This window comes from Tremella mesenterica, assembly GCF_000271645.1.
Source record: "Tremella mesenterica DSM 1558 unplaced genomic scaffold TREMEscaffold_8, whole genome shotgun sequence".
NCBI lineage: Eukaryota > Fungi > Basidiomycota > Tremellomycetes > Tremellales > Tremellaceae > Tremella > Tremella mesenterica.
Genome location: NW_006711232.1, coordinates 281,671 through 297,328, shown reverse-complemented (window position 1 = coordinate 297,328; position 15,658 = coordinate 281,671). Strand labels below are relative to the sequence as shown.

General features: G+C 45.7%; 5 protein-coding genes across 5 annotated transcripts; 3 read left to right on the top strand and 2 right to left on the bottom strand.

Annotated features, from left to right (window-relative positions):
• The first annotated feature begins 801 nt into the window (after positions 1 to 801).
• TREMEDRAFT_57259 (uncharacterized protein) lies at positions 802 to 2,046 on the top strand. The gene is made up of 5 exons (XM_007005669.1): positions 802 to 1,202; positions 1,250 to 1,524; positions 1,616 to 1,621; positions 1,681 to 1,784; positions 1,932 to 2,046. Exons 1-5 carry the CDS (start codon positions 914 to 916, stop codon positions 2,035 to 2,037), a joined length of 780 nt encoding a protein of 259 aa, XP_007005731.1. The 5' UTR covers positions 802 to 913; the 3' UTR covers positions 2,038 to 2,046.
• A 533-nt stretch (positions 2,047 to 2,579) lies between these two features.
• Positions 2,580 to 5,849, top strand: TREMEDRAFT_63422 (uncharacterized protein; the record flags this gene model as incomplete). The annotated part of the gene is made up of 8 exons (XM_007005714.1): positions 2,580 to 2,591; positions 2,730 to 2,790; positions 2,882 to 2,949; positions 3,092 to 3,173; positions 3,302 to 3,435; positions 3,463 to 3,566; positions 3,724 to 3,870; positions 4,091 to 5,849. The coding sequence occupies 8 exons, from the start codon at positions 2,580 to 2,582 to the stop codon at positions 5,847 to 5,849; spliced, it is 2,367 nt and encodes a 788-aa protein (XP_007005776.1).
• Positions 5,850 to 6,261: 412 nt separating this feature from the next.
• TREMEDRAFT_32301 (uncharacterized protein) lies at positions 6,262 to 9,114 on the bottom strand (the record flags this gene model as incomplete). The annotated part of the gene is made up of 9 exons (XM_007005584.1): positions 6,262 to 6,295; positions 6,433 to 7,757; positions 7,809 to 7,964; positions 8,009 to 8,134; positions 8,191 to 8,224; positions 8,267 to 8,549; positions 8,682 to 8,790; positions 8,863 to 8,930; positions 8,979 to 9,114. 9 exons carry the CDS (start codon positions 9,112 to 9,114, stop codon positions 6,262 to 6,264), a joined length of 2,271 nt encoding a protein of 756 aa, XP_007005646.1.
• A 352-nt stretch (positions 9,115 to 9,466) lies between these two features.
• TREMEDRAFT_63420 (uncharacterized protein) lies at positions 9,467 to 10,675 on the bottom strand (the record flags this gene model as incomplete). Its single annotated transcript, XM_007005713.1, has 4 exons — positions 9,467 to 9,811; positions 9,918 to 10,031; positions 10,134 to 10,502; positions 10,553 to 10,675. The coding sequence occupies 4 exons, from the start codon at positions 10,673 to 10,675 to the stop codon at positions 9,467 to 9,469; spliced, it is 951 nt and encodes a 316-aa protein (XP_007005775.1).
• Positions 10,676 to 10,815: 140 nt separating this feature from the next.
• TREMEDRAFT_63419 (uncharacterized protein) lies at positions 10,816 to 14,904 on the top strand (the record flags this gene model as incomplete). The annotated part of the gene is made up of 10 exons (XM_007005712.1): positions 10,816 to 11,117; positions 11,163 to 11,828; positions 11,958 to 12,300; positions 12,458 to 12,872; positions 13,010 to 13,027; positions 13,052 to 13,287; positions 13,830 to 13,904; positions 13,982 to 14,059; positions 14,096 to 14,183; positions 14,630 to 14,904. The coding sequence occupies 10 exons, from the start codon at positions 10,816 to 10,818 to the stop codon at positions 14,902 to 14,904; spliced, it is 2,496 nt and encodes an 831-aa protein (XP_007005774.1).
• Between the last annotated feature and the right edge of the window lie 754 nt (positions 14,905 to 15,658).

Here is a 15,658-nt window from a genome sequence, read left to right as displayed (position 1 = left end):
GTGAGGAAGACACAACTGCTCCACTAGTTTGCTGAGTATGTACCGTCGGGGACTCGATCCTTTTCCAGAAGTAGAAGACGGTGTCTGAATTGATGAAAACTCTAATCGTTCCCACGCAGTTTGAATCGACTTGAATTGAAAGAATGAAAGAATGCACAAGTCGAAAGGGGGGGGCAGTACGGGGAGAAGAGAAAAAGATGGAAAGAGAGAGAGAGAGAGAAAGAGAGAGAAGCAAATTGAAAGAAGTTTGATGATGGATGATGAGCGTGGAATGGAGGTCATCTTCTTTTCCATCCTTCTTCTTCTTTCTTCCCTTCTTCTACACACAAACTACACAAGAATGCTGCATACTCTGACACACATCTGACTCATGGATCTATGGACACGTTACTCTTGTCACTATCACGGCTCAACAAGCTGGGTGAGGGATGTCCTTCACCTCGTCTATCCCTCTCTCCTTCGGCGCATTTGGCCTTCTTCCCAGGGCGGCGTTCACTTCTTGAAATCTACTCTCTACATCACAATCCATCACGTCCTCATGTCGTTCACTGCTCACGCAATTTCTCGCTCGTGACGTATCCACTGATATTCCCTGCTCGGCCCCGCTGCCCCGCCGCCCTCAGCCAAGAACGATGATGACGCAAGAATCACCATCCTCGCCCTTGTGCCAGTTGTCCCTAAAGGGTTCTCGCCCCCAATGATGGTGTGCAGCTCATCGTACATCATATCATCGTCTCACCTTTGAATCTATCCACTGGCATCATGCATTGCTTGTTCGTGCAGGCTTCTCGCCATCAACAACCTTGACCGGATTATCGGGATTGCCCATCACCATCACATGTGGCACACACACACACACCCCACAAATATCCACAGATTCTGCTATCGGAGCCTTTCCCTCAACCTCTCAGATATGACCACTACAGACAGTCCCGTCATCCTCCTCACTGGTGCATCTAGAGGTTTGGGACTCGCCATCGCTCAGATCTTGCTCGAAAAACATAATTGTCGTTTGGCAACTCTCAGTCGATCCAAGCCCACTGCTCTGCAAGACCTCGAAGATCGGTATGGCGACAAGATCTGCGTTCTTCAAGGAGATATCGGAAAGTCGCAAGATGACGTAGCACTCGTACAAACCGCTATTGACAAATGGGGTAGAATTGACGGTGTGATTTTGAATGGTGGGGCCGTAGAACCTCTATGTGAGTTTCTCTTTCTATCTTAGTCAATGACGACCTGACAGATTCAGGTAAACTGGCGGATCTACCTCAATCCATTATGCCCGAATATGTTCAGACGAACCTCCTCTCCATATTGTATCTCATACAACCTGCATTGCCTTATCTTCGGATATCAAAAGGAAAGATCGTAATGGTATCTTCTGGAGCTGCCGTGAAGGGTAATCAGACTTGGGGTTTGTATTCGATGGTCAAGGCGGGTATGAATAGTCTCTGTAGGACTTTGGGGAGCGAAGAGAAAGTCAATGGAGTAGGAGTATGGTCAGTAAGACCGGGTATGGTTGATGTGAGTTCTGTGAAAAGCCCTATTGACCTTTCCACAGCTTATCATTTGTCTATGATTCTGCATCAATGTTGAGCGCGGCACTGACGGACAGACTGCTGTGAGTGTAACCTCTTATGAGACTCCTTCCGAAGAGCTGCGAAGAACTGATCGAAAAAGATGCAGGGCATTTTGAGGAATGAAGGACCGAAAGTCATGGACCCGGCGGATGTGAAAAAGTTTCAGGATGCTTACGAAAATGGCGAGCTTCTGCATCCAGATATGTGAGTTGCTTTCGTGCTTATCTTTTACCTGCTGTGAGATCTTCAAGACAGAGACCTTTAGGGTCATAGCAGAGAAGCATCTCTAAGGATCAATAGGAAATACACGTGCTTTATGTACAGTACGAAAAGGCCCCATCTCACTTGCAGACCTGGGGCGGCTATCGCTCAACTTGTACTCTCAGGACCTATGGACCTAAGCGGCGAGTTTCTGGATTGGAACGATCCTCGGATATCCAGTGTCAATGCAGTATAAATCCCACATATCAACCACTCCGTCATCAACCACCATCCGCCCTCTAACCATGTCAACAAACACTGTCGGGAACGAGTTATTCCTAGAATTGAGCCGGAACCCCCTCGCCTAAGTTACGAGATTCTGGACGAATCCGTTGATCCGCGGTTACCACAATCTTTTCGTACTGATGTCGGAGATGTATAGACCTGCAAATCACCGACCACCCTTTGACACATTCTGACACTCGAATCCTTTGGATTGACCTCCTGGAAGGACCTGTGCACTGACGCAGAAGAAGGAGGAAGGTTTCTCCAGCGTGCTTGGTGTCATCGTAGAACATGGGGAAATGGACAAGCTCCTTTATTCTCCCGGACCAATCGGACTCTCGAGGTCCCTATCAGCTGACGGGAGCGTGTCATTCCCTTTGTGGGGTTGTTTAGACCACGATTTCTTCGCATCGCCCTTTACTTGATCCCATTCTTTGACTACTTACCTCTCTTCGATCACTCACTCAACAAACAACAGAGGAATTGGATATTCCGTCTGAGGGAGGGAGCAAGATGAACATCACTGTAAGTTGACCGATTTCCAGAACTCGTCCCATTCTCAAGGGATGCATCCCACAACGGATCGCGATCCATAGATGATCTGAACATCATTACCAGAGATACAAAGCCCGAAAAAAAATGGGATCCGCAGCTAACAAAAAGGTTGATGATGCTTCTCCTCTGATCACTTATAGCCCAGGGTGGTATAACGACCATTCAAACCGTGTGTCTCTTCTCTTTCCATAGTGTCCAATCTCCATCAAACATCGTTGGTGGAGTCCAAGACGAGTCCCCAGCCAGCTGACACTTGACAGATAGCGCCTATCCGGATCCGTCAACGCCTCATTACTATCAACAGACCTTCCATAATGCATTCGTCAACGTGAGTCTTGCTACACAAAACCTCAAACCAAGCCTTCTCTCCGAGAAGTCAATCATTACCTCCCAAGAGGTATTCCCACCTGTAGGATGAGAAGAATTATCAAGTGTGGAAAGATCTGAAGAAGAAAATTGCTGAAAGATAGAATGCGCATGCTAGTTTTTCTTTCAACGGTTCTGCTGTATACATCTACGGAGCGAAGACCCCAAATCATGGTTTATATTCAGGTATGTACTTTAATTCCTTCGGTTCTTCTTTCGGGTTACCTTTCTTCCTTCCCTGAGTCTTCTAAGCCATGCTAATCAGAGTCACGTTGTGAAGAGTATAAAGTAAGTGTGCTGGGCTGACGTTTCAGTTCAAATAGATCAAGGAAGTCCTACCAACTATCAAGGTTATCAATCTAGTTCTACTTTTCAAGCTTTGTTATTCTCCACCACGGGTCTCTCAACCGATGAAACCCATACTATTGTTGGTGGATCTCAAATACCAGTCAGCATAGAAATGTCTGATGCGTAGACTTTAACCTGTCTTTCGGATTTGACAAATAGTGAAAGTAATTTACCAGGAGGTAGTACCACTTGGTGGTTGGATATTGATTATATTGTATTTACAGCCCCTTCGTAAGTCTTCTCCTCATTGGTCAACTACATCATCACGACTTCACAAGTCACCACACTACAGTGCCAAGTCACAGTATGTGACTTGTCAACGTTGTCGTCTTGATTTTTCCAGGATATATGATCTACAATGGAATCAGGGGTGTGAGCTCATGTTTAGCCCTGGAAATGTACATACGACCATTTTTGACGATGCTAGTTCATTCATGACTTGGTATAATGTATGGCAAGCTTGGTCAGAATATCCTTATCCTTATTATCTCAACACGACTCATGTGACGGCTGTTGAAGCTTCTATGGATTTCAAGTGAGTATTCCCATCCCTTCTTTTACTTCACCTGCACCTTTTACTTCAAACTCTGTGTCTTTTCTTCCTCTACTGGTTATCTGTCGTGACGATTAGATACAAACGATTCTTCTCCAATTTTATAATTCATTTCATGTCACAAAAACATAACGAATCGTTCATACGAAATCCAGCGACTATCAGATATTCATGAGATATGAAAAATTCGAGCTGATCTCAGTTTCTATGGTCATTCCGTCGAAATACGTTCCGCTCTCAATTACGATCACGGTAATTATAAAGTTTCAATAGATGATGGTCCTCCTACCATTCTTTCAGCTTATAGATCTTCACTCTTGACACAAGTCACATTATTCATAGCTACAAACCTCCCCGATACTCAACATAAATTAACAATCACAAACACACCTACAAATTCAACTTTACATTTTTTCGATATGGATTACGCTATAGTAAACACTTCTTCACTTTCTTCTTCTTCTTCTTCTTCCTCCTCCTCTTCTTCTCAACCTTCTTCCGTTTCTTCAACATTAGGAGCATCTATGACTCCTTATGCATCTGCGATAATAGCTGGTGAAGTATCAGGATCTTCAACAATCGATATTTTACCTTCTGGAACTGAAACAATGTCAATCATATCTGGTCAAACGGATAGTCCTAATTTACCTCAAGGAACATTACCTCCAAGTGCAGCTTTAACAGCTCATGTGGAAGATCAATCAGAAGGGTTTTTACATACTGCAGCTGGTAAAAGTGCTGTTATAGGTACTATTTTAGGTGTTGTGATAGTTTTGGTTTTGGCAGGTATGTTATTATGGAAACGACATAAATCTCCTAGGACTAGATCAAGTTCAACAAGATATTCAGAGTCCACTACGGATTTAGTACCACCTTCAAACTTGGAATACGAAAAAAGAAATGAAAGAAAGTCAGGGTCAAGTTTCGGTTTGAATCCATCTTGGTTCAACATCAATCCTGTTCGAAAGAAGAATAGAAAAAGTCATTCAGGACATTCTAATCTTTCTTCAACACAAACTATCACTTCCACCGATAAATCTTTTAGACCATTTGGATCATTCACCCCTCAGAACAAACGGAAATCTCAAGGATCAGGAGAATTACCTACAACTCCAGAAACTGCTCATTTGATAAATTCATCAAATTTGAACTCCACACGAACCTTGAAGTCACCACCACGACCATCTGCCGCTTTACTCGATTATCAATTCCGGTCAGATATCAAACGAACAAGTACCAATACAAATAACCTCATTTCCGCCGAAAGACAAGAGGAAGGAGATTCAATGGTTTCAAACACATTGGCCAATTTATTAGGTCTGAATTTATCTTCTCGATCAAGCGTGGAAGGAAGAAATAGGGATAATGAAAGATCAACACCAATATCAACGATCGAAACTACTTCAACACATTTAGCATATGATGAACCATTAGCTTCTTCAGTATTCCCTTATCCGCGCAGTATGATCTTTCCTTCTGTCTCTACTTCTTCCGAACCTATCTCATCTTCAAACGGGATACAAACAGTGTCAAGACAATCTATCATATCTGGTCCTATTACACACCTCGCTCCCCCAACTTTTTCGTCTACTTCAGAGGATCACCTCAATAATCCAATTGCCAAACTTTTCGAAGCGGATGGAAATCAAGTGACACGTGATGGGAAAGATACTTATCATGACCGACTGGAAACCTCCAATTTTGACAATGTAGGATTACAAGGAGAACCAGGGTATCTGTCAACAGAAACAGAAGGAAGGAACTTGAGAACTAGTACAGGTCAAGTTACATTAGCACCTAGTGATAGTGCCAGTAGAAGATCCGCTCGTTCTACTTGGAGAGCAACATCGACAACTTTGATGAGGGTTTTAATACCTGCTCGATCTATCAGAGGAGGGAGGTATCCCGTTTCAGTCAGGGAGACCGAATGGGGGATGCCGGATGAAGAAAGGGATATTTAATTATTTGGAATAGTGGAATCGTTTTGGTTGTACAGGCTTGGGATTGGGTGATGGTTGAGAGGGGGTAATGTGTTGATCATTGCAAGTTGTATAGTCGGCATGGGATTTGTAGACATGTTACCACAGAATGATGATGATCCATTCAATACATGTCATTGAACGACTGATGTTGGTTAGCCATGCTTGTACATGTTTTGGTATGTTGCAAGGTGATTGATTGCAAGGCCGTGATATTCCGGATATTGAGTGAGAATCAAATTCACATGACAATGAGACTGATTTTGTGTTTTTGCCATAAATCTGATTTCTGCTTCAGTGAGAAATGAGTGATGATTAGTACATGTCGTCTGACTATATTCCGTTTCCAAGAGCCCACAATCTGGAATGGAAAGTAATGATATCGATACATCTCTCACGGTACGTATATCCTACTATATCCCTCGATCCTGAAAATTAGCTCCAACTCTAACTACACAAACCCAATATATCTCATCATCTTCTTCCTCGTTCCCCACATAATGATGGTCCGATAATTGGAAGGGATAAAGAAAACTGGAACACAAAAGAACAAAAAAAAACTCACTTTCTTCTGCAACACGGACACAAATGATCCTTTGCAGGTAATCTCGCCGCTAAATTCTCTCGACACTCATTACAAACTGCCAAACATCTACAAGGCCACAAGATCGTATCTCTCGGTTCAACAGTACATACCACACAAGCCCTTCTATTAGCTTCATCATACTCATCTTTCTCTCTGCCAGTCATCATCATCCTCCGATCCGCTGCTATGTCCTGTAACGTTTCATTGTGAGATGAAATCTGATTAGAGGACGAAGAGAGTAAAGCGTATTGTCTTCTTGTGAGTGGATGAGATGTACGTGATGTGAGATGAGCGAGTAAAACGGCTTGAAGATCTTCAGAAGAAGGAGAAATGAGATCTCTATACAACGTTTGATCTTCTTCCAATTGATCGTCTGTAACTTGAGAAGTGATGTTACCTGGGGTTTGATTTTGATCTTGATGTTGATCCAAATCTTGTGTTTGTTTCGCGGATTCATTTTCACCCTCATCTTCATCTGTCCATTCTTCCTCCTCTGGATCATTTTCGAACTCTTCGTCATCACCATCAGACAATTCGGTTTCTCCTCTCAAGTATCTCAGATGTATCGAGGGGTCAATTGTTGGTTCCCTGAATTGAACAGCCGTGGAAAAACCTTCTGATGTCTCCGCGGAAGAAGATGTCTCCACCAGCGAAGTTGAAACAGGTACGACCCAACGCATTTGCTGTCTTCTCGAATAATCTTCCATAGCCCGTAGAATGGCCCGACGTCGGAAATGAGCAGGTTCGGCCCATGCGGCTCTTCTCCATATTCTCCAAGACCGAGGACCATACCACCATCTTCTCTGCCAGATCCTTCTCGCCCAATAAGAGATCTTCTCAGCAAACGGTAGAGATGACAGAATCTTCAGGCCTGAATTTACCACGGCATTCAAGAAGGTTCGCCAAAATTGTCGCAGATATTTCCAGTATTCGCTCTCTGATTGGGGATCACGTAGTCTGGAAACTTCGATATTGGTGACTTCGGTGTTGAAACCCCCTCTCGGAGACGCTGGGCCAGTGGAACGAACGACGCTGCTCCCCGAGGAGATCTCTAACCAAGGACCCTTAGGTTCTTCTATAGCCACAAGTTCATTTTGAAGACCGGAATATTGTGTCTGTTCGATACAGGCTATGCCAATCTTCAGCAGGGTAACACCAAAGTCGTCTTCGACAGAAGGGATCACACCTTCGTGAGGTAACAAATTGGCAAGAATGGGAGAAGGGATGTATCCAACGGTGAAGAGAAAAGTGAAGGCTTTGACCAGGGCTGAGGCGGTGATCATGACAACCAGAATTAAGGCCATCTGATGATCAGCTCACAGTCAAAATACCAACAGTCATCAGGTCAGGCTTACCAGATGTGTCATGAATGTGAAACTTGGGAATTTCAGTGGGGAACTGGACAATCCCCAGACGAAATGAATCAGTCCTAACGTCCCGCACACTCCTGTGGGGATGATTTGATTTCTTCTCGTCTTTTCAGACAACTCGATAGTTTGTAGCCATGTCAGCTGAAAAGTCAGCGTGAAACCAAGACAGGCATTGAGAAAATCACCTCGGTCAAGTTAAGCCACAATTGGAAAAGAGCGTGCACGTCGGGTCTCCCGTGATGTGCCGCAGGAGGAGGTCGATGGTGTGTTAAAGGAGACGAATAGAGATGAAGTAAAAAGGCATATCCAATCTATCATTTCAGTATTCCACTTTGACATTCAGAATTGGCACGGAAGAGAAACACACCAGGTTGAAGCCTTCCCCCATATCTCGTCGTCGTCTAAAGATAAGCTTTGGTCCGATGAAAAGTCGAACAACTTACGTCCTATCCAATCCATTGGCCAGACCGCTGCAGATCATACCCAGACACACACTGAGAAATACCTCCCATGACACTTTCCGCATCTCCATATCCCCAACCCAATTCCCCGCTCGATTGATGAATCGGCCGTATGAGCTGTTCCGTAATAAGGGACTATCGACCGGCCAAAAATTGGCAACTTGGAGAGTGAGGATGGTGAATAACACCCAAGCCCGACAAAGGACCATTATCCCTGGAAGTCGGAGGTAAAAGGGGGCAGATGGGGATGTCATGAAACTGACGACTGAAATGAGTGATTGCCCCGCAAGCAAACAAATTATGGGTGTCCTCTTGAAGACCGTGTATATCCACCGGTGAGTCTACAAGAGCAGTCATAGGGAACATTGGGGATGTTGGTGAGAAGTTATGGACCCACCTTTCTGTCTGGCTCTTACGAGCGGACTATTCCCCACGAGGTGCGGCTGTGGTTGGGGCGGTAGTCTGGGTCTTCTGACAATATGATGTATTCTGTTGAGCAGGATACCCTTTATACGTTAGCTCGACCTAAACATATGTTTGCAATCAGAGGAAAGGGGAAAGCGGATAGATCCACTTACCATCAGCACCAACATGACACCATACCCACTACCAGCAAAAGTGAGAGGTCCGATCCCGCCAGCTATGGCTCTTGGTTCACCGGGCTCATTCATCATACCATCCAGACCTGTCATACCTCCCACGTCAATTTTAGGAGCAAAGAGTGGAACCGGGGCATTGGCGGTGGATGAATTGGTAGGTGTAGGGAAGGCGAAAACGAATTGATGAAGGAGGTGGGAAAGGTGGTTGCCTACGGTGGCAAGAAGGGCCATCGTGTTCGGTACACATGCACTGTACGCTCAGTGCATTGCCCTTGGTTCTTGATTGAAATCTGATGCTACCGCTACCTTGAGGAGGAAAGAAATGAAAGTCAAGAAGAGGTGTAAAAGTCGAGATACAAAGAGAGAAAGAACGTTAGGAAAGGAGGCGGATGGATGATTGGGAGATGAGAGATGTCAAGTATTCCTGAGGTCGAATCACATGCTCGTCCGTAGTTTATGAGTGCCAAGTAGAAAGATCCCATGCTTAGGTGTTACAGATGGCCTTGCGGGTTTGCGTGTAACGCTGACCTTGTAGATCATGCAATGCTATGCAGACAGTATGAATATTTGAATATGCAAGTCACTATGCCCCTTCTAGCCTGGATGGTCTCTCCCCTCCTTCACCCTCTCCAACCCGCCAGCATCGCCAACCATGCACGGTTCCGCGTACGTGTATATCACCCGGATCATCTTCGAACATGGCACCAGCCCATTCTTCCACTACTTTCTCATATGCCCAGCTACCTCCATCGTCCGGCTTCGACTGAGCTAGAAGTGGGAAGAAGGCTAGGTCGGCTTGGGCGAGATGAGGTCGGTGGTGGGTGAAAAATACGAGAATGCAAGGAGTCGGGTAGGGATCTTGCGTTGTAAAGGGTGGACAGGATCTGTAGGATAGTAAGGCGTTGACACTTTGGACGAGAGCAGCATGCTGTGAATCAGCGACGATTTCAATAGCTGACAACAGCATACGGACCGGCGAAGACGAAATTGGGAAATTTCCTACATACTCTGGAAAGAAAAGAGGAGAAACTCACTTGAGAATGATTGAAAACCAGATCACTGAGAAGAAGCAGGTCATATCCTCTGTCTTTCCCCCCGGATGTACCCTGAGGCACGAGTTCTTCCACATTTCGACCCCATACGTGACCCTGCTCGTCAGACCCAATTGATAAAGTCTTTATCTAAGTACAAAACTAAACCCGTTACCATACCATATGTGATGAAATTGAGAAAAAGAATGTGAGACTCACCTCGACTGTCGGTCTCCTGCCAGCAGGCACATTGCAGTCGACATTCCACCTGATATTTTCTAACAGAGCCTCATCAGGATAATCTGTGATGACAGTTTTCTCAGCTCCCGCGAGACTGCTTATTATCGCCGGAAGTCCTGCCCCTGCCCCTAACTCCAACACCTTCTTTCCTTTGACCATCTCGTCATGGCGCAGTAGGAAGTCTGACAAGACACGGGAGGTGTTCCAAAGATGATGTCCCCACAAAGGGTGACTTCCAACTAGACGTAATACGAGCTGATCTCTTGAGTCTTGAGTGGTGAGCTGGAATGACGGATGAGGGCGATAGACGGAAAAGGAAAAGGGTGGAGGTAAGGGAGATTCCGGTTCCTACAATCATCAGCCTGACCCCGACTATACCGACCAGGAGAAGAGCTCACTGGCAAAATATCGTCTAAGCCTAGTCCGTAAGCATCCTCATCCTCGCTTGTTTCTGATGCTGATAATTGCGATGTTAATCTTGTTGTGGAGGACGGGCCAGCTATAGGATGTGTATGGTCCATGACGACATGTCAACGTTGAAATTTGTTTACATTTTATTGCGAAATCTTATCGCTCGTTCGGATCCGAAGGTTCAAAAAGTGAAGTCGAAGTAACAACCAATTTGAACTACCGCCTGTTTTCGTCTTTTCTCCTCATCATCATGAGCGACCCAGGGCCAACAACGACCAGTCAAGTCACCCAGACTGTACTATCTACCTTATTTTCAGTATTCGAAGCATACACAGTCGCTCATCGAACCTTGTCAGCGCCTTACCTACATCCTTACGCTCCCATCGCTCCCATTTCTCGCAAAGGCAAATCTCGAGCGCTCGCCCTTCCTGATAGACAGAGCCAGATCGATGCTCTGACTCAGATCAGACAATCGCTATATGATGCAAGATCTGTCCTCTCCGCGCAGGATTCCCCCGACAGGACACGTCTGGCCAGAGGGTTGAAAGAAGTGTGGGTCGTCCATTCACCCACATGAAGGTTCAGCTGAGTGATCAGGGCCACTCATCAATCTTCCCTTCTTCCCATGTCTGTCCTGATGGGATTGTCGGAAGACACACGAGAGATACTTCCGTCTCCTTTGGTCAGACAAGAGCCAATTCGACTTCTCACATCTCTAGCTGAACGACTGGGGATTCAAGGATACATTGAAGAATCACAATTCGGTCTTTTGAAAACCTCCCTCGCTCTCGCAGGCGAACGTTTCGTAGTTGATGTCGATCTAGAGACGGACCCTTCACCAGGAGACGATAACGCGGACAATGATGATGAGGAAGAACTACTCACAGCGGTCATAGAAGGCGAGAAATTGGAGGGAAGAGGAAGAGTACGGCTGAGCAAGCTCAACGCCACTTATGTAGCTAGGGGCGGGGATACCATCAAGTCGGACTGGATAGCTCAGGTATTAAAGGAGAGGATGATACGATATTTGGACCAATGGAATGTTCCTGCTCCGAGTATATTGCAAGAGGGAGAGAGGGAGAGGAAGTTGGAAGAATTAAAGAAGGGTATGGAGGAGGCTCTTGGAGAGTTGAAAGCTTTAGATGACGCTGAGCCGGGGAACAAAGAGGGGACAGAAGGCTCATTGGAGAAGGGTCACCCAGCAATGGATTATTTCCCGGAATTAGAGGTCATCGCCAAACAGGTCAGCCAATGGGTCAAAGGGTGAGTGAATTCCATTCAATACCGAACTATTCCTCTCGCCACCTCCTTATTTCGTATCTTACTTGATCTCCTGCATACGGTAAGACTAGGACCCGGATTTCATATTGTGAAGACCTTCTGACATCACAGTGGGGTGGTATATCCTCCTGACAAGGGCCATACTCTATTTCCAACATTCAGACTTCTTGACGATGACGAGCCTACAAACCCTACATTCCGTATACGCCCTTTGGGTAGATACGAACCCAAATCTCCTCCACTACTACCAGGTGAAACGTGGCTCAAAGGTGACTGGATCCTCGAATTTGTCCCGTCTCCATCAGCTCCGAATCCTCAATGGCCCGGTTTCGTTGTCCGTCGGAATTGGCTTCATCCTACACATTCGGAAGCCCAGGAAGGGACAAATGATGGAGTCCGATCGACTGAGTCTGCTCAAGGTTGGACGGGAGGTGTGACAGTAGAGAAGTTACTTGTGCGTCCGTATTTTTCAATCCCCTTCCAGGTCTCACTCCTTTTCACATTCATGTATATTCTCAAAAAGACTGAGGTTTATTGATCTATCATACGGCAAAATTGGATCAAAGAAATGATGAAGACTATGCTTTGATAGAAGTATAACTAACAGGCAGTACCCTCTCGATCCATCCTGGTCTTTTCCTTACTCGGCCACATTTTCACATCCTAATTCCCAACCTCGGAACCTACTCAAAGAAGATGAGCTGGACCACGAAATGATATCACAAACCCAGCCAGGAAACGAGATTGAACAACACTGGTCTCTCATGTTTCCTGGTCCTGAAGCTTTCTTACTCGGTCGACTGCCCATACCCTCATTGTCCGACTTAGTATCCCTTCTAGGTCTTTTGAGAAGACAAGCGGTGCTGAATCAGTTATTTTGCGGAATCTTCGATCCCCGATATAGACGACCTCTCTCTTCTCCACTCATCGAGGAGCCAGACGGTGAGACCAGAATGGAGGTGGAAAGTGGAGATCGTCTCATGGAAGAGATAGATGATGATGATTTGGACGAGCTGCTTGGACCTGGTACGTTCTTCTTTATCCTTCGCCATTCTCCCACGTTCATCACCTCACCTGTGACCACATGATCTGTCGGTTCCTGTGCTACCACAAACATAGAAGGGAATGATACTGTGATATTGAGTCACGGGTCACATATACAGCGTCAAGGGTGATGAGTGGTGAGTGATGATGCTCATGATCAGCGCGTGCGCTACCCATCACGGTCAGGCACGGTCAGGATGAGATCACAGTGTCTTTCCCTATGCCTACAGGAACAAATGAGGACGAAGAGACGACACGAAGCATGAATCTCACTTTCCGGCCCTCGGAAGACGGACCGTATGTCTCCACAAGTTGGGATTGTCCAAGGGTATCCCAAGTGGAAGAAGAGAGGTTGCGTCAGGCATTGACGGGAGGTTGTAGAGGAATGAGTGGGGTAGTAAGCCATGTGAAACTGGTTCTGCAGAAGTAGGCAACATCGACTCTCAATGCATGATTCCTCTCATCAAATGATTCCTCTCATCGAATAATCCTCTCGTCGTATATGCCTCTTATCAGGTTAGCCTCTCATTCTACAAGAGAGATACTGTCAGGACCAGACGTTGAAAATAGTCTGCGTCTATGAGCTATGGCTATAGGGCCTCGTAGGGAACAGACCTAGTGATGTAGTTTATAGTCTAGTGATGTAGTTTATAGTCTAGTGATGTAGTTTATAGTCTAGTGATGTAGTGGATCGAAGAGACTATAAGTCGATGAGATCAAGTGGCAAAAGATTTGCTAAGTGACAAGAAAATACATTCAACAAGACATCTACGAAAAAGGGGTGTTTCTATATACTAAAAGGGAGCGGAGTGATATCGAAATCTATGGAGTAAATGTGGAAAGCAATATGGGGTGTAAGAGCGAAGGAAGACGGAGATAGATGAGGGACACGGAGATGAAGGAAAAGTATAGCACGGTAAAGAAGTAACGATTAGGTAGGACAGGAGAACGGAGGACGCCGTAGCGGGATTAGTGAGACGGGGACGGGAACGGGTAGGTGGAGTACGGGAACGGGTAGGTGAAGTACGACTTCTGCGTACGACTCTTGAGGAACCCGTCTATAGGTACCCGTGATCCTGACAGATACATAGTGGGCAACTATGGGGAACCAATCCCTCTTGAATTGGAAACAAGAGACCGTTCAATGGGCTTTTGATACACAGTTTGCGGTGGGTGTGATCTCGTGTAATCAATGCAGCCATCAGCGTTATCGACCTGCTGTTCAACAGTTGGCGCCACAATACCTTGCAACCTGTGCCAAGTGCTGTTTGCCATGTCTGCAAAGGAGAGGTTGTCAGTCTCATGTGAAGTGTTGCTTGGTAAAACTCCCTCCATTATCAGCTTACAGCATAGCATGAATGCCGCTTCAAGGTCACCCTCAGCAGACCACCTGGATGTGAATTCCTTCAAGTGCTTCTGATCTGACCACAACCTGCGTTGCTGTTCTTCCTCCCCAAGCCCGGCAGTGGAAGAGTGTTCAGGGATATCTGGTGATTCCGCATATACAAAGAGAACATTATCTATCCTGACAACAAGCCGACTGAGGTCGGTTCTTACATCGGGTGATAGCAGTGTATTTGATCTCAATTGGTTTACAGTTTGGAATATCTCCACGAGTTGTCCTATGCAAGTCACGGCTATGGTTGAAAGCACTTTGTCAGGGTGTTTGTGCTCACTTGAGGTGTTTGTGCCGTAAGATATGAACATTTTTGTACCTGTGGTCTCAAACAAATGTTCAGTATATGCCTGGAGCCATGAATTGAAACAGGCATTGAATGCACTGCAAAATGGGCTTCTACCTTGGGTCTTTGGAGGTCTAAACTCTGCAGTGAAATCTTCAACAGCAGAATGGAGATCATCTTTGGGTGTAGTTGAAGTTGGTATTGGGACATCAAAATTATTCATATATGTGCGGATTTGTCTGGCAAATGGCAAACGACTTTCCGATAGCTCTGGCTCTGAGACTATATTGGGAGGGTGCTCTAACCTGTGCAAGAGGTCTGCAAGCTTCTGAGTAAGAGATGTAAATTTTTCTGACATATGATCTTGTTTATCAGTGCACCATCTAAGAGTTCAGCGGATTATAAATTCGTTTGAAAGAGAGGGCAACTGAAAGTAGATATCACAACTCTTCTGTGTTGATTTGTATGTGATCTTCTCAGGCTAAACCTAGGTCTTGGGGCAATATCCTTTATTCCCCACGCAACCTGTCCAACTCCGCTTTTCCTCAGGTATCGCCCATCCGCCCATCCCATCCATGGATGGACTGGGGAATTACCCAAAGGGGTAATACGAGGTAAGGACTACTCGTCATCACGACTTTCTCGTCCATACCACCCTTTCGGATGACCTCCGGGTTTATGCCCCATGCCAACTCAGGGTCCCGAACCTCATAGGTATCCAACCAGAGGACATCTGAAAGGCTGTCACATCCGAACAACCCGTGACGATGAGTAGAATAACAACTTTTCCGCGCAAAAAGACTGGAATAGCAGCCAGCCCTAGAATAGCAATGATGGACTAGAATGACATCATCTCTGATGATAACCGTTTGCTTGTCTTACTCTTGATCACCTTCACCCTCTACCCCCTCTACCTCCGCTTCTTCCTCTACCTACCTCCGCTTCTTCCTCTACCTCCTCTACCTACCTCCGCTTCTTCCTCTACCTCTGTTATGACCAGATTTTCACCTGGCTAAGCGGGTAAACTGCCTCGGTCTGTATTTACCATTAAGAATACTCTGCAGGGTTGATCGAGAGTTCAATCTC

What these genes read in the sequence shown, in the direction of transcription:
- TREMEDRAFT_57259 (XM_007005669.1), top strand. Translation starts at nt 914, where the DNA reads ATGACCACTACAGACAGTCCCGTCATCCTCCTCACTGGTGCATCTAGA. An exon ending in TGGGGCCGTAGAACCTCTAT is followed by an intron (nt 1,203 to 1,249) that starts GTGAGTTTCTCT and finishes TGACAGATTCAG; the next exon opens with GTAAACTGGCGGATCTACCT. An exon ending in GAGCTTCTGCATCCAGATAT is followed by an intron (nt 1,785 to 1,931) that starts GTGAGTTGCTTT and finishes TCTCACTTGCAG; the next exon opens with ACCTGGGGCGGCTATCGCTC.